Source organism: Salvelinus alpinus, chromosome 31 (genome assembly GCF_045679555.1).
Source record: "Salvelinus alpinus chromosome 31, SLU_Salpinus.1, whole genome shotgun sequence".
Taxonomy (NCBI): domain Eukaryota; kingdom Metazoa; phylum Chordata; class Actinopteri; order Salmoniformes; family Salmonidae; genus Salvelinus; species Salvelinus alpinus.
The window spans coordinates 26,141,090-26,163,530 of NC_092116.1; the positions used below are offsets into that span (position 1 = coordinate 26,141,090).

Consider the following 22,441-nt stretch of genomic DNA (forward strand, 5'->3'; position numbering starts at 1 on the left):
TAGATTCTTCAAAATAGCCGCTCTTTGCCTTGATGACAGCTTTGTGTATCAACCTATGTATGGCCCTGGGCAATACAAGCCAGTGTCATCAATACATCCCATAGTATACAGTAGAGTAGGCCTAGTTAAGGTAGGCTTAGTTACAGTAGGTCGGGTTACAGTAGGCCGGGTTACAGTGGACCTGGTACCAATAATAATAACATGTAAAGATATAATAATAATAATATAGTAGAGTACGGTCCCAAATGACACCCTCATCCCTACATAGTGCACTACTTTTGACAGGCCTTGGTCTAGTGTTCAGTAGGGTTATGAACCATGCAATGACCTCAATGAACTAAATGCTAATTATTTAAGCAATAAGGCACGGGTGTGGTATATGGCCAGTATACCACGGCTAAGGGCTGTTCTTAGACACAGCCCTTAGCTGTGGTACAGTTGAAGTCGGAAGTTTACATACACTTAGGTTGGAGTCATTAAAACTTGTTTTTCAACCACTCCACAAATTTCTTGTTAACAAACTATAGTTTTGGCAAGTCGGTTAGGACATCTACTTTGTGCAAGACACAAGGACATTTTCCAACAATTGTTGAGGACAGAAAATGATGTTGATATATTAAAGCAACATCTCAAGAATTCAGTCAGGAAGTTAAAGCTTGGTCGCAAATGGGTCTTCCAAATGGACAATGACCCCAAGCATACTTCCAAAGTTGTGGTAAAATGGCTTAAGGACAACAAAGTGAAGGTATTGGAGTGGCCATCACAAAGCCATGACCTCAATCCTATAAAAAATGTGTGGGCAGAACTGAAAAAGCATGTGCGAGCAAGGAGGCCTACAAACCTGACTCAGTTACACCAGCTCTGTCAGGAGGAATGGGCCAATATCCACCCAACTTTTTGTGGGAAGCTTGTGGAAGGCTACCCGAAACGTTTGACCCAAGTAAACTATTTAAAGGCAATGCTACCAAATACTAATTGAGTGTATGTAAACTTCTGACCCACTGGGAATGTGATGAAAGAAATAAAAGCTGAAATAAATAATTCTCTACTATTATTCTGACATTTCACATTCTTAAAATAAAGTGGTGATCCTAACTGACCTAAGACAGGGATGTTTTACAAGGATTAAATGTCAGGAATTGTGAAAAACGGAGTTTAAATGTATTTGGCTAAGGTGTATGTAAACTTCCGACTTCAACTGTATATTGGCCATTAATTATATCACAAACCCCCGAGGAGCCTTATTGCTATTATAAACTGGTTACCAATGTAATTAGAGCAGTAAAAATAAATGTTTTGTCATTCTTATGGTATACTGTCTGATATACCACGGCCGTCAGCCAATCAGCATTCAGGGCTGGAACCACAGTTTATAATATTGATTATAATGTAACATGGCATTGTTGAATACTCGTTTCTGATTGGCTTGAAGGGCATTCTAGAGTGTGTATTATTTCCCTGTAACACACGGTATATCAGAACGGTAGAATTCAACGGCTATAGTTCATTTTTACATTTTTTCTTTGAGCTGCTTTTGAAAGCAAAAGTCAAATTGAAAACAGTATTGGTAATGGACTGATAGTTTAGTTAGCTAAACTAGTAAGTCTGTTTGGTTACCACGGTAACTACTGTAGCTATCTAGTAAACTTGCTAGCTACTTCAGTGGATGTTGAACACATTTCTAGCGGCAAATATGTTCAATTATGGCCATGGTATTATTAAAAGGATAATCCACTGGGGGCTCTGGAAAATAATGCACACTTTGAAAGGCATTCATTATTTTCTATAGAACGCATTGGTTATCCCTTACATAGAATACTGATGATTGGTTCGTCAATTAGGTCACGTTCAAACAGTTTACCATCAAATTGATCCAATCCAGGTCGAAGCAGTATGGTGTGTGTGTGTGTGTGTGTGTGTGTGTGTGTGTGTGTGTGTGTGTGTGTGTGTGTGTGTGTGTGTGTGTGTGTGTGTGTGTGTGTGTGTGTGTGTGTGTGTGTGTGTGTGTGTGTGTGTGTGTGTGTGTGTGTGTGTGTGTGTGTGTGTGTGTGGGAACCTAGACAAATGTATTAAAATCTTTCTGATGAAAATGGCTCTATCAAGTCTATCAAAGTGTTCTACGTTCAACTTGGAATTAAATGATCTTAATCTTAATCTTAATCTCAGACCAAAGGACAGAGTTAAAGCTACAGTTCAACAAACGGGTAAATATCAAGACTTCAAATATCCATTGAGCAGATACCCAAACCAGATCTCAGACTGTACCTTTAAACTCATTCCATGATAACTATTAAAAATAACTGATCTCAGATCAGCAACTCTTTTATATATAGAAAAGAGAGGGAGCGAGAGAAAGCCAAAGTCTAAATCCCTTCTCCAATAACCTTGAATTATATCCAATTAAAATCATAGTTAGGGAGCACAGATAAAGTCTTATGTTCACTTCTCTTACACATGCTTAGAATAAAAATAATTATATGTGGAGGGGGAGGGTTCTAGGCTACATTGAAACCTGGTGGAGGTTATTGATAGAAAATTCCACTAATAATTCACCACTACATTCAAGAGAAAAAAGGGGTTCCAAAATGGTTCTTTGGTTGTCCCGTAGGAGAACCCTTTTTGGTTCCAGGTAGAACCCTTTTGAGTTCCATTTGCAACCATCTGTGGAATGGAAACCCAAAAGGGTTCTACCTGGAACCAAATAAGGGTTCTTCAAAGGGTTCTCCTATGTGGACAGTCGAAACCCCCTTTTAGGTTCTAGATAGCACCTTTTTTTTAAAGAGTGTAGTTCCTGATAGTTCAGTGGGTTAAACATAGTTCTGACAACAACAAGGTTATTGTGGGTACTCAATATGTGTTAGTCTACTAGATAACCATAAGCCTACCTATCAATGACTTATGAATGGAGACCTGATCAGACTATAGATACACGTGCATAATCAAGGTATTTAAGTTTTTTGTTTTAAGAAATGTAAAAAAAAAATGTATTTATTTATTTTGTTTTGTCATTATGGGCTATTATGTGTAGATTGAGTTTTTTTTAAATGTAATCATTTTTAGAAAAAGGCTTAATTAAGGTAACAAAACGTGAAAAAAGTCAAGAGGTCTGAAAACTTTCCAAATGAATTGCACAATGCATTCGGGAAGTATTCAGACCCCTTTACTTTTTCCGTATATTGTTACGTTACAGCCTTTTTTACCCTCATCAATCTACACACAATACCGCATAATGACAAAGCGAAAATAGGTTTGTAGAAATGTTTGCACATTTATTACAAATAAAAAACTGAAATATCTTATTTGCATAAGTATTCAAACCCTTTGCTATGAGACTCAACATTGAACTCAGGTGCATCCTGTTTTTATTGATCATCCTTGAGATGTTTTTAAAACTTGATTGGAGACCACCTGTGGTAAATTCAATTTATTGGACATGATTTGGAAAGGCACACACCTGTCTATATAAGGTCCCACAGTTGACGTCAGAGCAAAAATCAAGCCATGAGGTCAAAGGAATTTTTCCGTAGCGCTCCAAGACAGGATTGTGTCGCGGCACAGATCTGGGGAAGGGTACCAAAAAAATGTCTGCAGCATTGAAAGTCCCTCTTCCTAGAGCTGGCCACCCGGCCAAACTGAGAAATTGGGAGAGAAGGGCCTTGGTCAGGGAGGTGACCAAGAACCCGATGGTCACTCTGACAGACCTCCAGAGTTCCTCTGTGGAGATGGGAGAACATTCCAGAGGACAACAATCTCTGCAGCAGTCCACCAATCAGACCTTTCTGGTAAAGTGGCCAGACAGAAGCCACTCTTCAGTAAAAGGCACCTGACAGCCCGCTTGGAGTTTGTCAAAAGGCACCTAAAGGTCTCTCAGACCATGAGAAACAAGATTCTCTGGTCTGATGAAACCAAATGCCAAGTGTCATGTCTGGAGGAAACCAGGCACTGCTCGTTACCTGGCCACTACAATCTCTACTGTGAAGCATGGTGGTGGCAGCATCATGCTGTGGGGATGTTTTTCAGCAGCAGGGATTCGGAGACTAGAGCGCTCAGGACTTCAGACTGGGGTGAAGGTTCACCTTCCAACAGGACAACAACCCTAAGGACACAGCCAAGACAACGCAGGGCTTCGGGACAAGCCTCTGAATGTCCTTGAGTGGCCCAGCCAGAGCCCGGACTAAACATCTCTGGAGAGACATGAAAATAGCTGTGCAGTGACGCTCCCCAACCAATCTGACAGAGCTTGAGAGGATCTGCAGAGAAGAATGGGAGAAACTCCCCACATACAAGTGTGCCAAGCTTGTAGCGTCATACCCAAGAAGACTTGAGGCTGTAATCGATGCCAAAGGTTCTTCAACAAAGCACTGAGTAAAGAGTCTGAATACTTAAATGTGATTTTCTAAAATGTCTAAAAAACTGTTTTTGCTTTGTCATTATGGGGTATTGTGATGTCATTATGGGGTATAGTGATGTCATTATGGGGTATTGTGTGTAGATTGATGAGGGAATAATTTTTTAGAATAAGGCTGTAACGTAAAGAAATTTGGAAAAAGTGAAGGGGTTCTGAACACTTTCCGAATGCACTGTATAACCAGACCATAGATAGAATACCAGATTGTCCAATAACTGATGGACAGGAAGAGACAGGAAGAGATCATAGGTAAATAGAAAGAGGTCATTAGAATAATTATATATTTTTTTAAATGTAACCTTTATTTAACTAGGCAAGTCAGATAAGAACAAATTCTTATTTACAATGATGGCCTACCAGGAAACAGTAGGTTAACTGCCTTGTTCAGGGGCAGAACGACAGATTTTTACCTTGTCAGCTCGGGGATTCAATCCAGCAACCTTTTGGTTACTGGCCCAACGCTCTAACCACTAGGCTACCTGCCACCTACTATGGCAGACCATGCTCCAGTTCCCTGGATGGCCATCCATCTTGTGATGAAAGCTACAGAGAGTCGGACGCCATTTTGGATCCGGCGGTAATTCCTCCATTGGGAATAGAGGGGAAATGGGAAAACTATCGGAGAAGGGGCTTTGATGTTGGGTCTGCTGACACTGGGAGCCTTAACATCTCTTACGTAAAGTAGGTTAAGTACAGTAAGTTAAGCATTGTGAGTCAGGAACAATCAACAACTGGGTTGCTCTCCACCTCTCAGCCCCAAAGCGATGCTTCTGGGTGGCTTACCATCCAACCATGAACGACAACAACTGACTGAGCAAAGAGATACTCAAACTCTCTTTGAGGATAATAGAAGTCCTATATAAGGATGCTTCTTTATGATCAAAACTGCTGTCTCAGTACACAGATGAGATTAAATTAAATATTTCCTTTAGCAACCAACAATGTATACTCTGCTTACAGTGGCTTGCGAAAGTATTCACCCCCTTGGCATTTTTCCTATTTTGTTGCCTTACAACCTGGAAATAAAAATCAATTTTTGGGGGGTCTGTATCATTTGATTTACACAACATGCCTACCACTTTGAAGATACAAAATATTTTTTATTGTGAACAAACAAGAAATAAGCCCCAAAAACTTAAAACTTAAGCATGCATAACTACTCACCCTGTCAAAGACAATACTTTGTTGAGCCACATTTTGCAGCAATTACAGCATTAAGTCTCTTGGGGTATGTCTCTATAAACTTGGCACATCTAGCCACTGGGATTTTTTCCCATTCTTTAAGGCGAAAAAGGTCATTCAAGTTGGATGGGTTCTGCTGGTTTACAGCAATCTTTAAGTCATACCACAGATTCTGAATTGGATGGAGGTCTGGGCTTTGACTAGGCCATTCCAAGAAATGTTAATGTTTCCCCTTAAACCACTCGTGTTGCTTTTGCGGTATGATTAGGGTCATTGTCCTCCTGGAAGGTGAACCTCCATCCCAGTCTCAAATCTCTGGAAGACTGTAACAGGTTTCCCTTATGAATTTCCCTGTATTTAGCGCCATCCACCATTCCTTCAATTCTGACCAGTTTCCCAGTCCCTGCCGATGAAAAACATCCCCACAGCATGATGCTGCCACCACCATGCTTCACTGTAGGGATGGTCCTCTCTGGGTGATGAGAGGTGTTGGATTTGCGCCAGACATAGCGTTTTCCTTGATGGCCAAAAAGCTACATTTTTGTCTCATCTGACCATATGTTTGGGGAGTCTCCAACATGCCATTTGGCGAACACCAAACATGTTTGCTTATTTTTTTCTTTAAGCAATAGCTTTTTTTCTGGCCACTCTTCCGTAAAGCCCAACTCTGTGGAGTGTACAGCTTAAAGTGGGCCTATGGACAGATACTCCAATCTCCGTGTGGAGCTTTGCAGCTCTTTTAGGGTTATCTTTGATCTCTTTGTTGCCTCTCTGATTAATTCCCTCCATGCCTGGTTTGTGAGTTTTGGTGGGCAGCCCTCTCTTGGCAGGTTTGCTGTGGTGCCATATTCTTTCCATTTTTTAATAATGGATTTATTGGTGCTCCGTGGGATGTTCAAAGTTCAACGTTTTTTAGAACCCAACCCTGACCTGTACTTCTCCACAACTTTGTCCCTGACCTGTTTGGAGAGCTCCTTGGTCTTCATGGTGCCCCTTGCTAGTGGTGTTGCAGATTCTGGGGCCTTTCAGAACAGTTGTATATATATACTGAGATCATGTGACAGATCATGTGACACCTAGATTGCACACAGGTGGACTTTACTTAACACATTTTGTAACTTCTGAAGGTAATTGGTTGCACCAGATCTTATTTAGGGGCTTCATAGCAAAGGGGGTGAATACATATGCACGCACCACTTTTCCGTTGTTATTTTATTAATATTTTTTGAAATAAGTTATTTTTTTAATCTCATTTCACTAATTATGACTATTTTGTGTACGTCCATTACATGAAATCCAAATAAAAATCATTTTCAATTACAGGTTGTAATGCAACAAAATATGAAAAACGCCAAGGGGGAGGAATAATTTTGCAAGGAACTGTATATGTTATAATATCGGATTTTACACAGATGATGGTGAGGATGATGGTGATGATGACGCTGATGATGATGGTGATGATGATGCTGAGGAGGATGATGGTCATGATGATGACGATGATGGCTATGGTGCTGATGATGATGGCTTGATTATGATGATGAGAATGAGGATGATGATGATGGTGTCTTGATAAGGAAGATGGTGATGGTGATGTAGATGGTGATGATGATGGTTGATGGCGATGATGATGATGATAATGATGGATTGATGGTGATGGATTGATGGTGAGGAGGAGGAGGATGATGATGATGGTGGCTTGATAAGGAAGATGGTGATGATGATGATGATGATGAGGATGGTGGTCATGATGATGATGATGGCGTGATGGTGAGGATGATGGCCTGATGGTGATGATGATGATGATGGCTTAATGGTGATGATGATGATGATGAGGATGATGATGACTTTAATGCGGGGAAACTTAAATCCGTTTTACCAAATTTCTACCAGCATGTTAAATGTGCAACCAGAGGGAAAAAAACTCTGGACCACCTTTACTCCACACACAGAGACGCATACAAAGCTCTCCCTCGCCCTCCATTTGGCAAATCTGACCATAATTCTATCCTCCTGATTCCTGCCTACAAGCAAAAAAATGAAGCAGGAAGCACCAGTGATTAGATCAATAAAACAATGTACAGATGCTAAGCTACAGGACTGTTTTGCTAGCACAGACTGGAATATGTCCCGCGATTCCTCCAATGGCATTGAGCAGTACACCATAACAGTCATTGGCTTCATCAATAAGTGCATCGATGACTTCGTCCCCACAGTGACCGTAAGTACATACCCGAACCAGAAGCCACGGATTACAGGCAACATTCACACTGAGCTAAAGGCTAGAGCTGCCGCTTTCAAGGAGCGGGACTGTAACCCGGAAGCTTACAAGAAATCCACTATGCCCTCCGACGAACCATCAAACAGGCAAAGCGTCAATACAGGACTAAGATTGAATCGTACTACACCGGCTCCGACGCACGTCGGATGTGGCAGGGCTTGCAAACCATTACAGACTACAAAGGGTAGTACAGCCGAGAGCCAGTGACACGAGCCTACCAGACGAGCTAAACTACTTCTATGCTCGCTTCGAGGCAAATAACACTGAAACATGGATGAGAGCACCAGCTGTTACAGAAGACTATGTGATCACGCTCTCCGCAGCCGATGTGAGTAAGACCTTTAAACAGGTCAACATTCACAAGGCCGCAGGGCCAGACGGATTACCAGGACATGTACTGTGAGCATGCGCTGACCAACTGGCAAGTGTCTTCATTGACATTTTCAACCTCTCCCTGTCCGGGTCTGTAATACCAACATGTTTTAAGCAGACCCCCATAGTGCCTGTGCCCAAGAACACTAAGGTAACCTATCTAAATGACTACCGACCCGTAGCACTCACGTCTGTAGCCATGAAGGTCTTTGAAAGCCTGGTCAAGGCTCACATCAACACCATTATCCCAGAAACCCTAGACCCACCCAAATTGTATACCGCCTCAACAGTTCCACAGATGATGCAATCTCTATTGCACTCCATACTCCATACTGTTAATGCTATTCATTGACTAAAGCTCAGCGTTCAAAACCATAGTGCCCTCAAAGGTCATCAATATGCTAAGGACCCTGGGACTAAACACCTCCCTCTGCAAATGGATCCTGGACTTCCTGAGGTGGTAAGGGTAAGTAACAACACATCCGCCGCGCTGATCCTCAACACAGGACCTCTATACCAGGCGGTGTCAGAGGAAGGCCCTAAAAATTGTCAAAGACTCCAGACACCCTAGTCATAGACTGTTCTCTCTGCAACCGCACAGCAAGCGGTACCGGAGCGCCAAGTCTAGGTCCAAAAGGCTTCTAAATAGCTTCTACCCCCAAGCCATTAGACTCCTGAACACATAATCAAATGGCTACCCAGACTATTTGCATTGTCCCCCCACCCTTTTACGACGCTGCTACTCTCTGTTGTTGTCATCTATGCATAGTCACTTTAATAACTCTACCTACAGTTGAAGTCGGAAGTTTACATACACTTAGGTTGGAGTCAGACAAAGATCGTTCTTTTGGGAGAAATGTCCTCTGATATGATGCAACAAAAACAGAACTGTTTGGCCATAATGACCATTGTTATGTTTGGAGGAAAAAGAGGGAGGTTTGCAAGCCAAAGAACATCCAAACATTCAAACGGGGAAGCACGGGGGTGGCAGCATCATGTTGTGGGGCTGCTTTGCTGCAGGAGGGACTGGTGCACTTCACAAAATAGATGAGGACATCTTGAGGACAGAAAATTATGTGGATATATTGAAGCAACATCTCAAGACATCAGTCAGGAAGTTGAAGCTTGGTCGCAAATGGATTTTCCAAATGGACAATGACCCAAGCATACTTCCAATGTTGTGGCAAAATGGCTTAAGGACAACGAAGTCAAGGTATTGGAGTGGCCATCACAAAGCCCTGACCTCATTCCTATAGAAAATTTGTGGGCAGAACTGAAAAAGCGTGTGTGAGCAAGGAGGCCTACAAACCTGACTCAGTTACACCAGCTCTGTCTGGAGGAATGGGCCAAAGTTCTCCCAACTTATTGTGGGAAGCTTGTGGAAGGCTACCCGAAACGTTTGACCCAAGTTAAACAATTTAACGACAATGCTACCAAATACTAATTGAGTGTATGTAAACGTCTGACCCACTGGGAATGTGATGAAATAAATAAAAGCTGAAATAAATAAATCTCTACTATTATTCCGTCATTTCACATTCTTAAAATAAAGTGGTGATCCTAACTGACCTAAGACAGGGAATTTTTACAATAATTAAATGTCAGGAATTGTGACAAAGTGAGTTTAAATGTATTTGGCTAAGGTGTATGTAAACTTTCGACTTCAACTGTACATGTACTGTACATTTTACCTCAACTAACCGGTGCCCCGCACATTGACTCTGTACCGGTTCCCCCCTGTAAATAGTATCGCTATTGTTATTTACTGCTGCTCTTTAATTACTTGTTACTTTTACTTTTTATTCTTATCCATATTTCTTTTAACTGCATTGTTGGTCAGGGGCTCATAAGTAAGCATTTCACTGTAAGGTCTACACCTGTTGTATTTGGCGCATGTGACTAATACAATGTGATGTGATTTGATGATGATGATGATGATGGCTTGATGCCGAAGCGTTGGTGTTTTGTACTGCCACCTTTCCTCCGTGCTCCTTTCCTCCGTGCTCCTTTCCTCCGTGCTCCTTTCCTCCGTGCTCCTTTCCTCCGTGTTCCTTTCCTCCGTGCTCCTTTCCTCCGTGCTCCTTTCCTCCGTGTTCCTTTCCTCCGTGCTCCTTTCCTCCGTGCTCCTTTCTTCCGTGCTCCTTTCCTTCATGACATCATGACCTATTTTTGCATTTAAGATTTTGATTTGTCATCATGTTAAACAGCTAGGTCTCTATCTCGCTCCCTGTACGATACCTGATCTCCCTTCAGTGACTCATATCTGTTCCTGAACAATATGCACAAAACAGCGACACTGGGACACACACACAGACCGTGGTGCAAGTACCGCACTCACACACACAGAAACAGACACAGCGGCACACACACACACACACACACACACACACACACACACACACACACACACACACACACACACACACACACACAGACAGACAGACAGACAGACAGACAGACAGACAGACAGACAGACAGACAGACAGACAGACAGACAGACAGACAGACAGACAGACAGACAGACAGACAGACAGACAGACAGACAGACAGACAGACAGACAGACAGACAGACAGACAGACAGACACACACACACACACACACACACACACACACACACACACACACACAGACCGTGGTGCAAGTACCTCATTCACACACACAGAAACAGAGACAGACGCACACAGAGAGAGAGAGTCAGACACACACAAACAAATCAAATCAAATGTATTTATATAGCCCTTCTTACATCAGCTGATATATCAAAGTGCTGTATAGAAACCCAGCCTAAAACCCTAAACAGCAAGCAATGCAGGTGTAGAAGCACGGTGGCTAGGAAAAACTCCCTAGAAAGGCCAAAACCTAGGAAGAAACCTAGAGAGGAACCAGGCTATGAGGGGTGGCCAAGAGGACTAGGATTTGTGTGCGTACTCACAAATACGCACACAGAGACAGAGATAGACAAATACAAACACACACACACACACACACAATGGAACTGAGTGTTCAGAAGGAAGAGAGACTCATCGCCCAGAGAGACACTGGAAGAACATACAGTACTGCAGGCCGCTGTGTGTGTGTGTGTGTGTGTGTGTGTGTGTGTGTGTGTGTGTGTGTGTGCGTGCGTGCGTGCGTGCGTGCGTGCGTGCGTGCGTGCGTGCGTGCGTGCGTGCGTGCGTGCGTGTGTGTGCGTCCTGGGACAAACTCTAAAAGTTCCAACAGAAAAACCTCCAGAGAGTCCCTACTGTCTCCTCCATAGATACATCTTGATGGACGGTGAGGAAAGCAAACACATATGAGATGTGTACCCAGTGCGCTTTCCATAGAGGAACAGTAACACTCCTCTCTGTGTGTGTGTGTGTGTGTGTGTGTGTGTGTTGGCACTGAATCAAGAAGAGTTGTCTAGTCCCATAGAGTCGTAATAGGAGTGGATAGTTGATTTATCCTATAGCTGAGCTATTTTCAGCCTCAACTTTTTAACAGGGCGAGACCCATGAAGTCCCATTCAGACCTAGACTCCTCTCTCCTCCAGCTCTCCGTCTCTGCCTCTCTCCATACCTCCTCTACTTCTCTCCTCTCTCTCTCTAACTCTTGAGAGATCCCTCCATCTCTCTCTCTCTCTCATCCCTCTCCCACTTTCTCTCCTCTCTCTCCCTCTCTCTCTTTCCATCCCACCCCCACTTTCCCTCCTCTCTCTCCCTCTCTCTCCCTCCATCCCTCCCCCACACCTCCAAACGAGCTTCAATGCCATACAACACTCCTTCCGTGGCCTCCAACTGCTCTTAAACGCTAGTAAAACCAAATACATGCTTTTCAACCGTTCGCTGCCTGCACCCGCACGCCCGACTAGCATCACCACCCTGGACGGTTCCGACCTAGAATATGTGGACATCTATAAGTACCTAGGTGTCTGGCTAGACTGCAAACTCTCCTTCCAGACTCATATCAAACATCTCCAATCTAAAATCAAATCAAGAATCGGCTTTCTATTCCGCAACAAAGCCTCCTTCACTCACGCCGCCAAACTTACCCTAGTAAAACTGACTATCCTACCGATCCTCGACTTCGGCGATGTCATCTACAAAATAGCTTCCAATACTCTACTCAGCAAACTGGATGCAGTTTATCACAGTGCCATTCGTTTTGTTACTAAAGCACCTTATACGACCCACCACTGCGACCTGTATGCCCTAGTCGGCTGGCCCTCGCTACATGTTCGTCGTCAGACCCACTGGCTCCAGGTCATCTACAAGGCTATGCTAGGTAAAGTGCCGCCTTATCTCAGTTCACTGGTCACGATGGCTACACCCACCCGCAGCACGCGCTCCAGCAGGTGTATCTCACTGATCATCCCTAAAGCCAAAACCTCATTTGGACGCCTTTCCTTCCAGTTCTCTGCTGCCTGCGACTGGAACGAATTGCAAAAATCTCTGAAGTTGGAGACTTTTATCTCCCTCAACAACTTTAAAAATCTGCTATCCGAGCAGCTAACCGATCGCTGCAGCTGTACATAGTCCATCTGTAAACTACCCACCCAATTTACCTACCTCACCCCCCATACTGCTTTTATTTATTTACTTTTCTGCTCTTTTGCACACCAGTATCTCTTCTTGCACATGATCATCTGATGATTTATCACTCCAGTGTTAATCTGCTAAATTGTAATTATTCGATTTATTGCCTACCTCATGCCTTTTGCACACATTGTATATAGATTCTCATTTTTTTCTACCATGTTATTGACTTGTTTATTGTTTACTCCATGTGTAACTCTGTGTTGTCTGTTCACACTGCTATGCTTTATCTTGGCCAGGTCGCAGTTGCAAATGAGAACTTGTTCTCAACTAGCCTACCTGGTTAAATAAAGGTGAAAAAAATAAAAAAAATAAACATCCACTACTCTCTAACTGTCTCTGTCTCTCTCTCTCCCTCTTTCCTTCCCGCCCCCACTTTCCCTCTTCTCTCTCCCTCTCTCTCTCTCTCCATCCCTCCCTCACATCCACTCCTCTCTACCTCTAGTGGATTACAGGAAAACGCTAGATTTACAATCATTACCGTTGTAGAAAGTATTTAGGGAGATGACTCTGTTGGACTCTGGCTCATACTCTACCAATAGTGTAATTACGGTAAAATAGTAAGAGTGTTATTTTTGATAGTGTAACTATAGCAGTAAGAGAGCAGTCAATACAATAAGGCTGGGATTTATTTGGATCCTCACTAGAGCTGCATTATAGCGCGCTTGACGTTTAAAGTTAGAATCCTTAATTGTGAAACTGTCTGTTTGGGATGTTACAACAACAACAGTTACTGTAAACAAACACCGTTTTTTTCTCCCTCTGACATAATTGCACGTGCGATAGAACAGCTATTTTTTATGATTACCATTCTGCTGGATGCTCCTCTCCTCGTCAACAAAACCAAGATAATAACAAAGGTGCCAGCTAGAACAGTGGCATTGTTTCCACAAATACGGATTTGATCTTTAGAGGTGATTAATAGTTGAGCCGACATCTGCACCCTGATTGTGATCCCAGCGACCGCTGTAACATTGCATTTAAAACCTGCATTGGCTACAAGCATGATGGGATTTGGGAAACTGGGGAAATAATTGGAAAACTGGGAAAATAATTGGAAAACTGGGAAAATAATTGGGAAACAACTGATTGTAAATAGCAACAGGCCAGCAAGCCGCTGAGAGAACAGACAGTGTATAAGAAGAATCAGAAATGACAGGGAAGTAAGATGTTTGTTGTGCACCTGGTCTATATAAAGTGATGGAGGGTGGAGGGTTAGATTGTCAGTGGTGGAGGGTGGAGTGTTAGATTGTCAGTGGTGGAGGGTGGAGGGTTAGATTGTCAGTGGTGGGGGGTGGAGGGTTAGATTGTCAGTGGTGGGGGGTTAGATTGTCAGTGGTGGAGGATTAGATTGTCAGTGGTGGAAGTGGGAGGGTGGAGGGTTAGATTGTCAGTGGTGGGGGGTTAGATTGTCAGTGGTGGAGGGTGGAGGGTTAGATTGTCAGTGGTGGAGGGTGGAGGGTTAGATTGTCAGTGGTGGAGGGTGGAGGGTTAGATTGTCAGTGGTGGAGGGTGGAGGAATAGATTGTCAGTGGTGGAGGGTGGAGGGTTAGATTGTCAGTGGTGGAGAGTGGAGGGTTAGATTGTCAGTGGTGGAGGGTGGAGGGTTAGATTGTCAGTGGTGGGGGGTTAGATTGTGGAGGGTGGAGGGTTAGATTGTCAGTGGTGGAGGGGGGAGGGTTAGATTGTCAGTGGTGGGGGGTTAGATTGTGGAGGGTGGAGGGTTAGATTGTCAGTGGTGGGGGGTTAGATTGGGGAGGGTTAGATTGTCAGTGGTGGGGGGTTAGATTGTGGAGGGTGGAGGGTTAGATTGTCAGTGGTGGAGTGTTAGATTGTCAGTGGTGGAGGGTTAGATTGTCAGTGGTGGGGGGTTAGATTGTCAGTGGTGGAGGGTGGAGGGTTAGATTGTCAGTGGTGGAGGGTTAGATTGTCAGTGGTGGAGGGTTAGATTGTCAGTGGTGGAGGGTGGAGGGTTAGATTGTCAGTGGTGGAGGGTTAGATTGTCAGTGGTGGAGGGTTAGATTGTCAGTGGTGGAGGGTGGAGGGTTAGATTGTCAGTGGTGGAGGGTGAAGGGTTAGATTCTCAGTGATGGAGGGTGGAGGGTTAGATTGTGGAGGGTTAGATTGTCAGTGATGGAGGGTGGAGGGTTAGATTGTGGAGGGTGGAGGTTCAGACAAACACACATCAACTCCTGGAGAAAGTCGTCAAGAGGAGCTCCACAGGTCCTGATCTACATGTAGCAATGTAAGGGCCATCGTTTCATCTCCTCTACAAGCGGCAGTCGGTCATTCACTTCAATGAACCATAAATATGTTTATGAGCAGAGATTTCATATCATTATACTCCCAGAGGGAAGTTGAAAACCCCTTTATTGGGCTAATCAGACATTGACTCCAGGGGGTGAAACAGAAACTACTGTTCATCTTTTAAAGGGTAATAATCTTAAATAATCATTAAAAAACACTTTTCCTTGTAATGAAATCGTACTTACAGAAACACATTGTAAAACAATGTGGTTTGCATCTGTGCACCGTCTGTTTTTAATATCTTAACATCAGTGATTTGTTTTTTTTATCATGTTGAGTTGTGCCTTGGGTGCCTGAAATGTGCTTTATATATAAAATGAATTATCATGAATAGAAGCAGGTTCTCCTTGCAATATTAAAAAGGAGAGCAGCTGTGCTTGGAAGATTAGTCCAAATGGGGACTAAAAGAGATCCAAATTAAATCAAATCAAATCTGCAGGTGCAAAATGCAAGACATACTTTGTAAGAAGTTCATTCCCAGCCATTTAATATTGTTCCAAAGGTTTAGGAAACTGCCACTGAGGTTTATTGTGTTTTATTGAAGGAGAAGCTCTACTCCAGCCATTATTATGAGCCGTCCTCCCCTCAGGAGCCTCCACTGGTAGTAAGATGCCGTAAAGACAGTATGAACTGTGATCATGATAATGTGAAGACAGACAGCAGCTAACTCCTGGCAGAACATACTATGAGTAGTTGACGTGGAGTCACAAATAGGCTACTGTTTATACCCAACACACTACTGTTTATACCCAACACACTACTGTTTATACCCAGTACACTACTGTTTATACCCAACACACTACTGTTTATACCCAGTACACTACTGTTTATACCCAACACACTACTGTTTATACCCAACACACTACTGTTTATACCCAGCACACTACTGTTTATACCCAGCACACTACTGTTTATACCCAACACACTACTGTTTATACCCAGCACACTACTGTTTATACCCAACACACTACTGTTTATACCCAACACACTACTGTTTATACCCAACACACTACTGTTTATACCCAGCACACTACTGTTTATACCCAACACACTACTGTTTATACCCAACACACTACTGTTTATACCCAACACACTACTGTTTATACCCAGCACACTACTGTTTATAGGCAACATACTACTGTTTATACCCAACACACTACTGTTTATACCCAGCACACTACTGTTTATACCCAACACACTACTGTTTATACCCAACACACTACTGTTTATACCCAGCACACTACTGTTTATACCCAACACACTACTGTTTATACCCAACACACTACTGTTTATACCCACCACACTACTGTTTATACCCAGTACACTACTGTTTATACCCAACACACTACTGTTTATAACCATTACACTACTGTTCATACCCAGCACACTACTGTTTATACCCAACACACTACTGTTTATAACCATTACACTACTGTTCATACCCAGCACACTACTGTTTATACCCAACACACTACTGTTCATACCCAGCACACTACTGTTTATACCCAACACACTACTGTTTATACCCAACACACTACTGTTTATACCCAACACACTACTGTTTATACCCAACACACTACTGTTTATACCCAGCACACTACTGTTTATATCCAACACACTACTGTTTATACCCAACACACTACTGTTTATACCCAACACACTACTGTTTATACCCAGCACACTACTGTTCATACCCAGCACACTACTGTTTATACCCAGCACACTACTGTTTATACCCAACACACTACTGTTTATACCCGGCACACTACTGTTTATACCCAACACACTACTGTTTATACCCAACACACTACTGTTTATACCCAGCACACTACTGTTTATACCCAACACACTACTGTTTATACCCAGCACACTACTGTTTATACCCAACACACTACTGTTTATACCCAGCACACTACTGTTTATAGGCAACATACTACTGTTTATACCCAACACACTACTGTTTATACCCAGCACACTACTGTTTATACCCAACACACTACTGTTTATACCCAACACACTACTGTTTATACCCAGCACACTACTGTTTATACCCAACGCACTACTGTTTATACCCAACACACTACTGTTTATACCCAGTACACTACTGTTTATACCCACACACTACTGTTTATAACCATTACACTACTGTTCATACCCAGCACACTACTGTTTATACCCAACACACTACTGTTTATAACCATTACACTACTGTTCATACCCAGCACACTACTGTTTATACCCAACACACTACTGTTCATACCCAGCACACTACTGTGTATACCCAACACACTACTGTTTATACCCAACACACTACTGTTTATACCCAACACACTACTGTTTATACCCAACACACTACTGTTTATACCCAACACACTACTGTTTATACCCAGCACACTACTGTTTATATCCTACACACTACTGTTTATACCCAACACACTACTGTTTATACCCAACACACTACTGTTTATACCCAGCACACTACTGTTCATACCCAGCACACTACTGTTTATACCCAACACACTACTGTTTATACCCAACACACTACTGTTTATACCCAGCACACTACTGTTTATATCCAACACACTACTGTTTATACCCAACACACTACTGTTTATACCCAACACACTACTGTTTATACCCAGTACACTACTGTTTATACCCAACACTATACTGTTTATAACCATTACACTACTGTTCATACCCAGCACACTACTGTTTATACCCAACACACTACTGTTTATAACCATTACACTACTGTTCATACCCAGCACACTACTGTTTATACCCAACACACTACTGTTCATACCCAGCACACTACTGTTTATACCCAACACACTACTGTTTATACCCAACACACTACTGTTTATACCCAACACACTACTGTTTATACCCAACACACTACTGTTTATACCCAACACACTACTGTTTATACCCAACACACTACTGTTTATACCCAGCACACTACTGTTCATACACAGCACACTACTGTTTATACCCAACACACTACTGTTTATACCCAACACACTACTGTTTATACCCAACACACTACTGTTTATACCCAACACACTACTGTTTATACCCAACACACTACTGTTTATACCCAGCACACTACTGTTCATACCCAGCACACTACTGTTTATACCCAGCACACTACTGTTTATACCCAACACACTACTGTTTATACCCAGCGCACTACTGTTTATACCCAACACACTACTGTTTATACCCAACACACTACTGTTTATACCCAGCACACTACTGTTTATACCTAACACACTACTGTTTATACCCAACACACTACTGTTTATACCCAACACACTACTGTTTATACCAGCACACTACCGTTTATACCCAACACACTACTGTTTATACCCAACACACTACTGTTTATACCCAACACACTACTGTTTATACCCAACACACTACTGTTTATACCCAACACACTACTGTTTATACCCAACATACTACTGTTTATACCCAGCACACTACTGCTTATACCCAACACACTACTGTTTATACCCAACACACTACTGTTTATACCCAACACACTACTGTTTATACCCAACACACTACTGTTTATACCCAACATACTACTGTTTATACCCAGCACACTACTGCTTATACCCAACATACTACTGTTTATACCCAGCACACTACTGCTTATACCCAACACACTACTGTTTATACCAGACACACTACTGTTTATACCCAACATACTACTGTTTATACCCAACACACTACTGTTTATACCCAGCACACTACTGTTCATACCCAACACACTACTGTTCATACCCAACACACTACTGTTTATACCCAGCACACTACTGTTTATACCCAGCACACTACTGTTTATACCCAACACACTACTGTTTATACCCAGCACACTACTGCTTATACCCAACACACTACTGTTTATACCCAGCACACTACTGCTTATACCCAACACACTACTGTTTATACCCAACATACTACTGTTTATACCCAGCACACTACTGTTTATACCAGACACACTACTGTTTATACCCAACATACTACTGTTTATAGGCAACACACTACTGTTCTTACCCAGCACACTACTGTTCATACCCAACACACTACTGTTTATACCCAGCACACTACTGCTTATACCTAGCAATACATTGCTTAATTCTAAGTAGTGTGCTAGGGTATAAACAGTAGTGTGTTGCACAGTAGTGTGCACACACACACACACACACACACACACACACACACACACACACACACACACACACACACATACACACACACACTTACCACGTACACGTAGTAGAATTGCATGTCCTGACTCACAGGCTGTTACATCTGCATCACTGAAGAACATCCTCCATCAGAGACTAAAACAGAAAAATACGGTCTCTTCTTGTCTCCTCTCCTCTCTTCTCTTCTCCTCAGGGCTCAGAGAGAGGAATAAAGTATCTCTATTTTACTATATCCTCTCCTCCTCTTTTCTCTTCTCCTATCCTCAGGTCTCAGAGAAAGGAGTAAAGTATCTCTCTTTTACTATATCCTCTCCTCTCTTCTCTTCTCCTCAGGTCTCAGAGAAAGGAGTAAAGTATCTCTCTTTTACTATATCCTCTCCTCTCTTCTCTTCTCCTCAGGTCTCAGAGAAAGCAGTAAAGTATCTCTCTTTTACTATATCCTCTCCTCTCTTCTCTTCTCCTCAGGTCTCAGAGAAAGGAGTAAAGTATTTCTCTTTTACTATATCCTCTCCTCTCTTCTCTTCTCCTCAGGTCTCAGAGAAAGCAGTAAAGTATCTCTCTTTTACTATATTCTCTTCTCCTTTCCTTTCTTCTCAGGTCTCAGACAGTAAGAGTTTATTCTCTCTCCTTCTCATCTGTAAAAACAGCAACTATTGGTCAGTAGAGTTGTCCTTCAGTGAACGAACAGCTTCAGCCCTGCATGTTGTGGTTGTGTTTCCACTGTCTGATGATAGACCTCAGTGCTTCCTGCTGTTGCGGCCACCGCATGTGTATTGAGAGAGAGAAAGAGTGTGTGTTATGTGACAGATAACGCGCGGTGTACTCTGTGCGTTAAGAAACAGGAAGCGTGGAGAGAGAGAGAGAGAGAGAGAGAGAGAGAGAGAGAGAGAGAGAGAGAGAGAGAGAGAGAGAGAGAGAGAGAGAGAGAGAGAGAGAGAGAGAGAGAGAGAGAGAGAGAGAGAGAGAGAGAGAGAGACAGTTAGGCAACAACAAATTCAATCCCGTTTAGACAACTTCCTGGACAAAACGTTTCCCTATAATAATGAAGGTGTAAACTTTGCAGTACAGTATATCTAAACAGTACAGTATATTTGACGTCTCAGCTTCCCTATCAAATCTAAAAATGTCAAACAGAAAACTGAAGAAAATTAACAACAATGACAAATGGTTTGATGAAGAACAAAAAACCTAAGAAAGACATTGAGAAACCAATCCTATCAAAAACATAGAGACCCAGAAAACCTGAGCCTACACCTTCACTATGGTGAATCACTAAAACAATACAGAAATACATTATGGAAAAAGAAGGAACAGCACGTCAGAAATCAGCTCAACGTAATTGAAGAATCCATAGACTCTAACCACTTCTGGGAAAATGTGAAAACTCTAAACAAACAACAACACGAAGAGTTATCTTTCCAAAACAGAGATGTATCGTTAAACCATTTATCCAATATTTTTGGCACCATAACAAAGAACAAACAGCAACAAGATATACATGATCAAATACAGATCTTAGAATCAACTATTAAAGACTAGCAGAACCCATTGGATTCTCCAATTACATTGAATGAACTACAGGACAAAATACAAACCCTCCAACCCAAAAAGGCCTGTGGTGTTGATGGCATCCAAAATTAAATTATAAAACATACAGACCACAAATTCCAATTGGCTTTACTTAAACTCTTTAACATCATCCTCAGCTCTGGCATCTTACCCAATATTTGTAACCAAGGACTGATCACCCCAATCCACAAAAGTGGAGACAAATTCGACCCCAATAACTACCGTGGGATACGCGTCAACAGCAACCTTGGGAAAATCCTCTGCATTATCATTAACACCAGACTCGTACATTTCCTCTGTGAAAAACAATGTACTGAGCAAATGTCAAATTGGCTTTTTACCAAATTACCGTACGACAGACCACGTATTCACCCTGCACACCCTAATTGACAAACAATCAAACCAAAACAAAGGCAAAGTCTTCTTTCTCATGCTTTGTTTTCAAAAAAGCTTTTGACTCAATTTGGCATGAGAGTCTGCTCTACAAATTGATGGAAAGTGATGTTGGGGGGGAAAAAATATAGCATTATAAAATCCATGTACACAAACAACAAGTGTGCGGTTAAAAGTGGCAAAAAAAACACACATTTCTTTCCACAGGGCTGTGGGGTGAGATAGGGATGCAGCTTAAGCCCCACCCTCTTCAACATATATATCAACAAATTGGCGAGGGCACTAGAACAGTCTCCAGCACCCGGCCTCATCCTACTAGAATCTGAAGTCAAATGTCTACTGTTTGCTGATGATCTGGTGCATCTGTCCCCAACCAAGGAGGGCCTACAGCAGCACCTAGATCTTCTGCACAGATTCTGTCAGACCTCAGCCCTGACAGTAAATCTCAGTAAGACAAAAATAATGGTGTTCCAAAAAATGTCCAGTCGCCAGGACAACAAATACAAATTCCATCTAGACGCTGTTGCCCTAGAGCACACAAAAAACTATACATACCTCGGCCTAAACATCAGGGCCACAGGTAACTTCCACAAAGCTGTGAATGAGCTGAAAGACAAGGCAAGAAGGGCCTTCTATGCCATAAAAAGGAACATAAAATTCGACCTATCAATTAGCACCTGGTTAAAAATACTTAAATCAGTTATAGAACCCATTGCCATTTATGGTTGTGAGGTCTGGGGTCCGCTCACCAACCAAGAATTCAGAAATTTTGCAAAAATATCCCCCGTGTACAACGTAAAACACCAAATAGCCAATACCCGATAATTATCAAAATCCAGGAAAGAGCCATTAAATTCTACAAACCTTAACAAAGCCATAACAAAGCAATCACCTACAGAGAGATGAACCTGGAGAAGAGTCCCCTAAGCAAGCTGGTCCTGGGGCTCTGTTAACGAACACAAACAGACCCCACAGAGCCCCAGGACAGCAACACAATTAGACCTAACCAAATCATGAGAAAACAAAAAGATAATTATTGACACATTGGGAAGAATTAACCAAAACATTTAACAAACTAGAATGTTATTTGGCCCTAAACAGAGAGTACACAGTGGCAGAATAGCTGACCACTGTGACTGA

At 42.4% G+C, this 22,441-nt stretch overlaps 1 protein-coding gene across 1 annotated transcript in view; it reads right to left on the reverse strand.

Moving 5' to 3' along the window:
• LOC139561757 (rho GTPase-activating protein 6-like) overlaps positions 1 to 20,118 on the reverse strand; it is a 133,632-nt gene extending 113,514 nt beyond the window's left edge. Inside the window, exon 1 of the mRNA XM_071379035.1 lies at positions 19,395 to 20,118. Coding sequence (XP_071235136.1) covers positions 19,395 to 19,418 — 24 coding nt within the window. The 5' untranslated portion in view covers positions 19,419 to 20,118. The remainder of the gene's footprint in view (positions 1 to 19,394) is intronic.
• Positions 20,119 to 22,441: the final 2,323 nt, after the last annotated feature.